This window comes from Dreissena polymorpha, chromosome 11 (assembly GCF_020536995.1).
Source record: "Dreissena polymorpha isolate Duluth1 chromosome 11, UMN_Dpol_1.0, whole genome shotgun sequence".
Lineage (NCBI taxonomy): Eukaryota > Metazoa > Mollusca > Bivalvia > Myida > Dreissenidae > Dreissena > Dreissena polymorpha.
The window spans coordinates 52,523,245-52,535,660 of NC_068365.1; the positions used below are offsets into that span (position 1 = coordinate 52,523,245).

The following is a 12,416-nucleotide window of genomic DNA, read 5'->3' on the forward strand; positions in this document are numbered from 1 at the left end:
AGTTTACCAACAAAAATCTGTGTTCCTTATAGCAATAGCCAAATTTTCAACGCTAGATGTGGTATGGTAACATATATTTCACTAGATATAAAATGCTCGCTTATATTTTTGTGTCACAGTATATTGCATGTCAATTTCCCGCGACGATATCCGAACATGTACAAGCAAACGCGAGATTCGCTTCGGGCAGCGTCGGAAACACGAAGGAGTGCTCATGAGCTGCCCGAAGCCCTCGCGTTCGCTTGTAAATCTTTCATAATGTTAAATAAACCCCCAACGTAGAAAAGTTAAGATATGTAAACATGTTCCTTTATTATGTGTAGCCATTTTAATGACCAATGATTTTGTGCAATCTTAACATTTTAATGGGCATGTTATATTTAATTTGATTTTTTTTAAATTCTAACTTTACAGAATCGGAATCGGCGTATAAATGTTACAAAAATCATTGTATGACATTCAACACGATGTAAATGAATTATCATTAAATCGAAGATCGAATGCATTTTGATTGTCTGGTTTTTTACTAGTAACTTAAAAGCATTTACACATTTCATGTTTTGATTGTTCCTTTTAGTATTTACATCTGAACGATAAGATTGTGTATCAGTTGACTAATTGATTAAATTCGTATACAATTATAATTAATTATAAATAATATAAATAATTTCCATAATTTTTGTTCCGTTTATTGTTGTGATTTTATAATCAATACCTATTCGAAACGTTGACATTTCAAATGAACCAACTAAAATTTTATTACAATTTCAGTTGATGACATACAAAAAATATTACAGCGATCGCTGTTTATTGCTATCAACCTGTTTAATAAGCAGTCATAGATGTGAAAGCTACTAGCGCCCTTGTACTTTACTTCTTTCGCCTTACTTAAAGCAATAGTTAACAAGTCGATATACAACGCAATATGAGAATTTAATTATGATTTAACTCTAAAAAAGGAAATTTGCGAATAATATGTATATCAGTTTATTGAATTAGGGGATACAACTTGTGATACGTTCGGTTAAAATATTTTGAATTATATCCCGTAAGCACAAATCTTGGTTCGTTGATACGGATAAAGAATCCTTATTGCCCGGCGCAATGGTTTGTGCTTGAGGTTCTCGCCAAATAAATCTTGTTTCGCTCCGCACTTCGTACGCTCTTGTCAATAAGACAAATAGTCAAAATACTTGGTGTGTGCGGATCCCTCCAAACACTTGTTTCAACCTACAGTACAAGACCAGGCAACACAAAATATCGTTCAGTACCAAACAACGCTGCAGATGTGATTCTCATTCCTGAAATTAATCATTCATTAATAACAATAACAATATCGTATAGCTTTGTACTCTTGACAGAGTCCAGTTATTATGTGAATGCTTCTGAACGCTTCTGAACCAAAAAGGTTCTCGGTAAGATATACATGCATAGAGAATATAAGGTTGGTTCTTTTGAAAACATATGATATCAGACGAGTCGACGATGGCGTATGAAAAGGCAAAGTTCGCCACATGGTTCGCTTCATGTTAGATATCAGTGGTTTAAACCTGGTATTTCACTGTTTCAAACAGGACAAATAAAAGAGATTGTTTTATGCGAAATGTAATCATTATTATATGTTTGTATACCATACCCCCTACCATCGAAAATGCGGCATATACTAGCAGCAGTCAGACACTTTCCGTCTGTCTGCCTGTGCTTGTGAAGTTTGTGTGTAAGCCATCGCTCGATTTAATATTAAATTTCTGAAAAAGTACTGAGAAATCAAAATGCTTATTTTAACCCATGTATGCCTAGCGTTCAGAAAAGAAAAAAGGCATTCTCAAACAGCGTAGACCCAGATGAGAGGCCGCATGATGCGGCGTCTCATCTGTGTCTACGCTGTTTGCTTATTATTATTCTAAATATAGAAAATAAATATACTAGACATCCCTTATTTTGGAAAAAAAAAATTAATCCAATTTAGAAGGATGGGAGAGTCCACTAGGCATAAATGGGTTAATTTCACCCTATAACATAGCTTACAGCTAGACATAATGTATGGCGTGTACTTGAAAGGCTACTCATCCAACTACCCAGTTGTAACAAATCGGTTAAAGAAATACATCATGTACAAAATACACGGACAATGTTGGAATAAATAAATCGTTGGTGTTGTTGTCTTTGATGATGTTATTCTTCTTTAGTTAGTCAAAAGCAAAATGATAAATGCTTCAATAAGTTTTATATTATTAGTAAACTATGGAACACGTCTTAAAAGTAATATTATTTTCATTTGTTCCATTATGCAAACAACAATGACTAAATAATTACCTAACCATACTACATTTAAAAAATGCATAAACAATAGAATACACTAAATGTCAACTAGTAATAAATAATAAATGGAAAATATTATACAACTTGATGATAGCTGCGTAATTGAATCACTATACGATTTAATCAATGACTGCTTTGGCACTCAAAGTTTCAAAATTAACAAGAGCATATTTATTTGTATCGTTGTTTTTAAGACCGCGGTGCATAATAAGTCGCTGAAACACATCTTGTACGCACTAGAACATTTTATGAGGCTGAAACACAGTACAAATCAAGTGCATGAAATTAAATGCAATGTCATAATCCGGAAAATTAGTTAGTTAAAAATTATCGTATGCATGGAAATCAAAGCAAACATCTGTAACTTGTAAAAGTCATACAGCTGCATATATTATTATCATATGTACTTACTGTTACTTTATAAAGTTCCTGTAGTAAAATGGCAGATGTCATAGTTGTTAGCGTAGAATGATCTAAATGAAACCCGTAATAATTATATTTTAGATTATTATACTTTTATGGAAAAAATCACCCCATCCATATGTAACCTTTCACCACGTTGTCAGTTATATGTTTGTATTTCTTATTTGCATCAGTGTTTTTTCCTTGTCAACATTGACATTCGAAAATCCTGACTTTTCCATTAACATAAAATCACAAGCCTCCTAAGAAAATATATTTGCTCATTCGCCACCATTAAACGTCTAGCAAATAAAATCCATATAAACCCTGTTTCGCATGATAGTATGAACAATTATTATTTTCTGAATAACTACATCAGGATTCTCGAACGTGAGAGAAAGTTGTATATCCATTCGGACTACTGCAACTGACTAGATTTCGATACAAATTTCTTCACTTTCTTTTCTATCATTTTAGTCCGCTCTTCGTTCATTTCTTTTTTCGTGTCCATTATGTATTGTCGCTGCGCGGAAATATTCTGGGGCCCCGACTGTGAATAGTTCAGGTGCGCCTTCCAGGCGTTTGCTGACATAGTTGCTTTTGGACCTCTATTAATAATATCCGTAATTCTTGCTCCGCGAACAGGACTATTTCCCCTTGAGATTTTGTCTCCCTCTGCGGACCGTACTGGCATCTGGTTTTGTAGGCCTGATTGGGAACTCATTTTCAGACTTCGCGTTAATGACTTTAATGCCGCTGTTCCGCGCGTCCCATTTAAGAGATTGTGTCGCGAAAAGACGGACTCCCTTTGATTGTGTTCGGACGCAGCGCGTAGTAATATTTTTGTTACTTCCGGCATCGGTTCTTCTGTCCAAGCAGGTTTGAAGCGTGCGTATACTACACTTGAACTGCTTGTGGAAGATTCAGAAGCGCTTCCAAAAACAGACTCATCATCTCTGTCTCGTAAATGCGTTACAAAAGTTGTTCGTCTAATTGGACTACTTTGCGGCCGTGTATTAATTTCTGCTGTAGACACAATAGATGCTGTTTCACTATTATATCTACTAGTACTAGATTTGTCCAAGGCTGACTGAGGTCTGAGATTCCTTCGTTTCTTTCTACTGACTATTCTTTCGCCGTACAGAAACGTAGGTCCTTCGTCATCTTTTTGCTCTTCTTCGTGGACTTTTTCTCCCTGTGGAGGTAATCCTTCCGCGCTATGGCCACTGTGGGTCTGAATATAGTCCAGAGTGAGCGAAATTAGCCGGATATCCTGATTAGTAAGTCTCTGTGTGTGAAGCCTTTCCTTTTCCAGTAATTGAATCCTGTTCTGTAGTCGGAGATTTTCTATGTTGTTAATTCTGTATGCGCGCTGCACACGAGACGAGTTGTAGCTGATACTCTGCAGAGACGGCATTTTTTCCGGAAGAATAAATGGGTGGTGGATAGAATGTTCGTCAATTAATTAGCCAGCCACCATTTTCTGAAAATAAAAAGAACGTGCTAACAGTCATTTCTAGTGGACTATTGCATGGAAACGCTGGACTCCTAAAATATATTTATATCTTAGAATTCATAAACTATTGTATTATTATATATATATATTATATATATCGAGTTGTATCCGTTACGATTTACAACTATCTGACCTAACATACATTTGTCCTTCTTTATGTTTATGACCGGTTTTTGGACCCGTATCTATTTTGTATTTGGACCAAACGTGCAAAATATGGATAGTGCATGCTAAATATTGACGTTATCGTCCGGGTTAAACACAGAAAAAAAAATTACAACCGAATTGTTTTATTATTAATTATCATTATTATCATTATTATTGACAATAAGATTTTATACAAAAGCAATTTCAAAGTGCGCATTTGTTCTGGATTAGATCTAACTTTTAGAGTTAACATAATTTGTCAACGTATGTGCTGTTTAAATTGTTAATCATACATGTGTTAATACATAGGATGAAAATGTTCGGTAGAATATAAGAAATAGAAAAACCCCACTTAAGACCCAATTAAACAAACGTGACCAGTCAGGCAGTTCAAACTGTATATGGACCTCAACCTTCGGCTCCGGTTCATACAATTTCTAGTTTGGCTGGTCACTTATATTTCCCAGAGCCATCAATGTTGTTTTTTTCTATTTCATACATTTTTTTTTATCAAATTCTGATTTTATAAGAAGTCCATCGTTCGGGGCACTTTTACACGACGCTTCACTCTTTAACAATGAATGGTTTATTTAATTGTCGGGGAAAGTGGTTGATACTCGCGCTTCCTACCTCGACGAACCTGTGTTCAATACCCACTCTCGGCGCTGTGAGCTTGGTTGACGAAAACGCAGAGCAAAAGATAATTTTAATAAAAAAAATATTTCAGAAAAAAAACTGATTAGCTTTCATTGCAGCTTATATTAAAATGTATGACCTATCATTCATGAGTCTTCTATTTTACTAAGGTATTAGTGCTGGGGCACACTTCCTATTTTCACATTATGCACATCAGGCGCGGATCTCATGAAACGCGTTCTGAGAAAACGGGGCATAATGCTTGTGCGTAAAGTGTCGTCCCAGATTAGCCTGTGCAGTCCACACAGGCTAATCAGGGACGACACTTTCCGCATAACTAGATTTTTGCTAAGAAGAGACTTTCTTTAAACAGACAATATCATAAAAGCGGAAAGTGTCATCCCTGATAAGCCTGTGCGGACTGCACAGGCTAATCTGGGATGACACTTAATGCACATACATTAAGCCCCGTTTTCTCAGAACGCGTCTCTCATAATCTTTCAAAAACACAATCACACAAACACACACACCCTCACACACACGCACACACGCACGCACAACCAAAGTTAAAATAGTAGTAGTAGAAGTGGTGTTAATTCGAAGTTGTAGTAGTTGTTGCTGATGTTGTTGTTTGTGTGTTTGTGTTTCTGTTGGTGTTATAAAGGCTGAACTTCAATTTATTAATTAAACATATTTTTCAGAGACAAAGAAAACAAAAGCATAACACTATTGTTTCGCTAAAGCATTAACAGCTCACTATGCTCGTCAAATATATACGGCGCTTGAGATGCCAATGTAAGTAATTAAGTACTGAAAATTTATAAAAATATGATATGGACTTAAGCAATTATGCAGCTTCGAAAAATGTATCATATCGTAAACTGTGTATTACGATGTTTATTGAAACGGTCCCCAGATTGTTAGTGCAGCTTTTGTCAAAGTTGGTAAATACAATGTTTATAGTAATTACAGTTGTTGAATGACATATAGAAACCTGTGCAAGGCAGACAATAAGATTGTGTAAACATTGCGATTTTTATCAAAACATAATTTATCTTGCGAATAAATTCGATTTAGACTCGCGTATAATTTATGTATATCGTTTATCGCGTATGTATTTGATCGGCGAACTATGCAAACATGCGCTTTGGAGATTTTTTTCAAAACTTCATTTGAGTTTAACTGATTTGAATTTAATAAATCTGTGTATCAGAATAAGATAAACGAAACCCTGTGAATACTATCGAAGGGCAAATGTCAAGATTTATTAAAGTTAATTCTCTCAATATATGTTTATGGCCAAGAATTTGTGTAATAGGGCGGGTTTTTGAAGAACCCAACAATAAAACGCACATTTAGTGGCTTTGAACACATCGTATAGCTTAAACAGCATGTTAAGGGTCACAATTGTATGGTCCAGTTTTTACAACGCCATGTTAAGGCTTAAGTTCTTTAGACTTAAAACCAGAAGTACACGCATGTTTTAAATGAACCTTTAACGGGATAAATTACCAATTTAACTAAGTTTTATTATATAAAAATATTTTTTCATCAGGTTAGAATTATTTACTTGTACCATGGATATAAACAGATCCTCATATTATGAAAACATTGTAGCAGCACGCCAATAAAAATACGATCTTTATATGTTTTATGTTATTTTGTAATAGTTACGTAGATTTCATTAATGAAATGTGCATCGCTTAAGAACCATAACGTTTTCTCCAATATTTTTAGAGTTAATGCGTTTGTATTGCATTTAAAATGTGAAAGTTTATAGATTTGGACCGTGCTCTTTGAAAAAGGCGTTTAATGCATTTGCGAAAAGTGTCCGCACAGGCTTAATAAGGGACGACACTTTCCGCTTTAATGATATTTTTCGTTCCAATAGAGTCTTTTCTTAGCAAAAATCAAGTTCAGGCGGAAAGTGTCGTCCCTGATTAGCCTTTTTGGACTGAACAAGCTAATCTGGGACGACACTTACGCACATGCATTAAACCACCTGTTCACAGAGCGCGGCTCATTGATATATCTCGATGATGGGCTGTGCAGAGCATACGAGCCTTTATAAATCATGCTTTCATAATTTGGCATCAATTGCTCTTGTGAATTTGCATGATGATTTTTTCCCAATGATAAGATATATAAAGGCAAACCATAATAGATATGAAGCTTGCATTGTTGATAGACAGTTATCACTCCTTTTCTGCCTATGTCATCTGACAAAGCGGCATGCGGGGTATTTCAGGCACGCAAGTCAGACACGTCTTTTCGTTCAGAAACATTTTAATGAAAATACCTATTCAAAACTATTTGAGAGACTTTGCCAGATTCAATGTTGTTGTACTTGATTAGATATTTGTAATGTAATACGTACAATATTTACAAAAAAAATAAACACAAGTCTGCATTCTTACTTCGTTTTCCAGAAATTCGCATTTGCTCTTAAAATCCAATCATTGAAATTAATTATGTGAACACACACGTTCATAATTTCTCGTTATCAGATATAGTACAATAAAAAGTGTGTCTTCAAAAAGATAACTTTTTAAAATTAAAACTGAACATCACATTGTCGAAATTTAACCGACAATTCGACAAGTATTCTATCTACCATATAAACAACTAAACCGCGATTGCGGTTTCAAGCCGATAATCAGTTCTTCTCAAACTTAAGAAACAATGTGTTCGATTATTTTGATTGCACAGAGTTTACCTACCCCCTTATCCGTACCTAAATGTAAACGTGGGTTAGATCCCGCTTTTGTATTGATGACAACGAGAGTGAAAATCCATGAACGCTTTTGTGTCGATCGATGTCCGATGTACTCGGAGAAGTCACAATTGTCCTTTCAACGTGCCTTGTTCTCAATTATAGTTCTAACACATTGTACCGAGCGAACTTAATTAGTGCGAAGTTAAATCTCGTCCATGACAATAAACTTTTCTATGCCAAACACAAAAGATGATAGTTAATATTTCATTTGTAAAATAACACTGAAGACCAAAGAGAAAAAGTAATTGTCCTATAATGTTTCTAATTATAGTATAATTGCCGCTTTCTTTAGAAAGGTGTAACAACTCTGATTATATTTTTCAGTTGTGGAAAAACTAATGTGACTTCTGTATACAAAGCAAATGTATACATATTTATTTTTAATATATTTATGATCGACTGAATGGCAACATTATGATCATTGAGCCTCTATCGATTAGGGATGTCTAGTATATTTATTTCTATTTTTAGAATATTTCTTACAGAAATTCATTTCAACAAACAGCGCAGACCCCGATGAGACGCCGCATCATGCGGCGTCTCATCTGGGTTTACGCTGTTTGCCAAGGCCTTTTTTCTTGACGCTAAGCATAAATTGGTTAAATTAACCAGTGTACACTAACTCTTACTTGAGTCGAAATATTTCCTAGCACAGGACGAAACACGATACTGTAGCTACACATTGCATAGCATAAGAATACTCGTAAATTGCATATTATTCAGGGACGACACTTTCCGCTTTAATGGTATTTTTAGTTTCAAGGAAGTCCCTCCTTACCGAAAATCAAGTTAAGGCGGAAAGTGTCGTCCCTGATTAGCCTGTGCGGACTGCACAGGCTAATCTGGGACGACACTTTACGCACATGCATTATGACCAGCTTTCACAGAAAAAGACACATTTAATAACAAAATTTAATATTTTGAATATAAAAATTAAGCGTATACAATAATGCTTTAATGGTACATATCTTTTCAGTAAAGGTTACCGCTTTTTCAAACGTAAGCATGTTCTTTAATATTCAGCAAACTCTACACTAGGCACATGCATACATGTTATTAGATGTTAAGCTCGCTTTTTCATAACTTTCTGTTTTCACTTATAAGTGTACCTGAACATCACGTCCATTGATATCCATCCACTTTCCAGCGTGGTGTAACTCTGATCTCAACAATATACAATAATGAATGTATCTTAAATAATAACATCCATTAATCTCAGCCGCATTGTTTATGACTCAAATATAAATAGTTTTGTCACGAGTAAACTCCATTCAATATTCAATAAGAGTGAATGTTTTGTGATTTATAACAAGACCACTGCATTGGTTTATTGGAATGCCTAGCGCATTGTTCGTCCGTAGGAAGTGAAGCCTCACTTGAATTCGATTTTAATCCTCCAAAAGTGATTCACAATTTACGCTCCTTTTCAAACGAGAATCCTTAAATCCCAAAAATAAAACTATTATTACCCGTCAACAGTCAGTGAAGTGCGCAATCATTCCATATTCAATAAATCATGATGTTTATTCTATTTGCTTACGACCTGTTTGGATTGCCATTTTCATCGTATTGTGGACACTTGCCCAGTTTATCCGTACTATTTTCTGGTCTGTAAATACTGCATGTTTTCTGTACGCAAATATTTGGTTTTCATACCCGTTACAAACAAAATGTTATCAACGAAACCTTTAACAAGTTATCAATCTTTTCTACTTATAGTTATCGAGTTTTCAATAAAAGCTGCCCATTTATAGTACACAAACCTTTAATCGTACATACTTATGAACGGTGACCTTACCGTTATTGCGACTGATAGTGACCCCTTTTTAACCCATTTATGCATAGTCCTTCTAAATTGGATCAATTTATTTCCAAAATTAGGGATGTCTAGAATTTTTATTTCTATGTTTAGAATATTTATTACAGAAATTCCTTTAAGCAAACAGCGCAGACCCGTATGAGACGCCGCATCATGTTCAATATTTTGAATATAATGAGCGTTTTATCCAAAGAATAAATCCACCCTTTCGAAATCTAAACGACTGGTTCCTCTCTAAAAAACACATTCTCACATGAAAAATCTCACAGTTCCACTCACTCGCGATAATTAAACATCATTTCACTACTACTATTAATCCTGGATTTAAAGATTTGTAACGATCATAGAAATGTAATCAGTGGCGTTAAAGCCTGTTATTACCATATTTATTTCAGTGATATTAAAGTCAAGCATGGTTTAATCAGTCAACTACATGTGTGTGAAAGTTCTCTAGGTCGATATTTTCTATTTTCACGAATTGTTCAAAGAGAAGCCTCCGAATATTTTGACAAAAGAATATTGTAATAATAAAACAAATAATACAGCGAAAAATATGTGTTGCCTGATAAAGTTATACAATAAAGATTGGGGTAATTTGATACAATATAAGCTTGAATCAACACTATATTTTTGCAAAGCAATTTAGTAATTTAGTAATGTGGTATGTTTCCCGAGATTTTCAAATTAAAATTTTACATAAACGAGATATCATAAAATGTTCATTTTCTTGGATAACCGTTCAATATATTCAAAAATATTCCTAAAACACTTAATGCACAAGGCCTAAAGGCGACTTTAGATTAACAAATGATTAATCCAGAGTCTGGTCCGGTGTGGAACTTGAAAAGCAAGCCACAACCCTGGTCATTTCAAACTGGGAATTATGATTGACGTACAAGCAATGCACCCTGTGTCTGATCAAGACAATTATTAATCAGTACTACTTGAGTTATTTTCGGGTCAACGTGACCAAGTATTTTGGCTTACGCTTACAACAAGTAAAAGATAGCCCCTGCTTATTGAAAGTGCAAATAGCTGAGTGGTAACAAATGTAACCTTAGATTCAAAGGTCTCGGACTCTATTACGGTTTGGCTTTTTTTTTCGCTATTTAACTATTTTTACTAGTACGTTACTTTCACTTTTTTGATCCTGTGTTCAGTGAATGTCAAGTTGAGGCCTTCTTCAAACTATATGAAACGTTTTATATTGTTTTTAAAACAGGTAGGCCTAGTTGGACCTTATTTTTACAAAAACGGCCAGGGTTCGAATCTTGATGTGAGTTTCCTGGAGTCTTTATATCTTTTATTTGTTTTAACGCATTAGGGGTAAAAATACAAACCTATCAGTGGTTCTAATTAACTAGTAAAGTAAACCTAAAAAAATAATTTATAAATCAACCTCTTGTAAACACTAATGAAGAGTTGTCGATATATTAAATCGTGTTTCCTTATTGATTACATAGCATGTCATTTAACATTAAAAAGTTATACAGAAAAAAAACATAAATGTACAGTATAATTTTAATATTCTGACAACACATTTGTTGTCAACGTCAGAAAGTTCCAAACCATGAACATGTGAAGACTGAAAACCGCAATATCTTAGTTCCTCTTCAGCAACTGAAGTATTATTTGTATAACCGTTTATAACTTATTCAGAACAGTACCGAATCGAATTTGAAGCGACCAAATTGCGGCGAAATTCAAGCTACCACGTTTAACTTCTAAACAGTGTTTGTGCCTTAAATCTTGAATTTGCACACTTCATAAACAATTCGTTGTCCGAGTATATGGATTAAAAAACACTTCAGTATACCTACACCCTTAACAGTACCAAGGATAGACACCCGTTGTTGTATTGATGCGGCACTGGGAGTGGATACCCATAAGCGCTTTTTATATCGATTTTCACTTTACTTGTTTTTGCAAATCACAATGTCCTTTGACGTGACCCATTATCAGGTATTGTGGAAACGAATAGTTTCTGGCAAATTATCGAACTCAATTAATGCGGAATTAAATAACGTTCATTACAAGAATTTGTGTTATGCAAGACACACACAAATGTTATTTGCCTTTACTTTCGGTTCGCTGTATAAAATGAATTCGAATGATCAAAATAGAAAAACAACAAGAGATGTGTTTACAGAAATACAATGCCCCCTAATGCGCCGCTTTGAATTATTTGTTTTACCATCACAATGGTACCATCACCAATATTGCAAAAGTTATGACCAAGGTTAAAGTTTTGGGACACATACAATGACTGACAGACACATACAATGACAGACAGACAGACAGGCCAAAAAACAATATACCCCCGATCATTCGATCCGGGGGCATAAAAATATCATTATCATATAATGATTCATTTTATTATATAATTGACACTATGTTTACGAACGGTAAAAATGGTCTATTTGGTCGAGGCAAAATTACAAATGTTTCTGTCTGCACTTTAAATTGAAGGGTATGCTCATATTTTGAACCAAATGACGTCAATAAATTTGAATTACAAATTAAAAGAAGGTATGCTTTCTTGCAAAATAAGTTCATACCAAAGGGCGTTATTTTTGTTACTATTATTTTCTACTTTAATACAGAACCGATGATTACACGTTTCTATGGGAAAATGTGAGCAATACGTGCCACTTTATTTATACTGTAAATAGTATATTGCAGTACGTAATTATAACCAATTATGAGTAAGTTTCTTATCAATCTAATAGGTTAAATTGTCTATAATAAACGTTCTTGCCTATTTCCGAACTGATTCGTGAGAACTGCAAGCATTTATC

General features: G+C 34.5%; 1 protein-coding gene across 14 annotated transcripts in view; it reads right to left on the bottom strand.

Annotated features, from left to right (window-relative positions):
- Positions 1 to 2,256: 2,256 nt before the first annotated feature.
- The window catches only part of LOC127851134 (uncharacterized), a 40,315-nt gene continuing 30,155 nt past the window's right edge, over positions 2,257 to 12,416 (bottom strand). For 9 of the 14 annotated variants that reach the window (XM_052384711.1, XM_052384701.1, XM_052384706.1 and 6 more), the window contains exon 2: positions 2,257 to 4,207. In XM_052384711.1, coding sequence (XP_052240671.1) covers positions 3,143 to 4,141 — 999 coding nt within the window. In that variant the 5' untranslated portion in view covers positions 4,142 to 4,207 and the 3' untranslated portion in view covers positions 2,257 to 3,142. The other 5 variants (XM_052384703.1, XM_052384700.1, XM_052384707.1 and 2 more) reach the window with 5 other exon arrangements.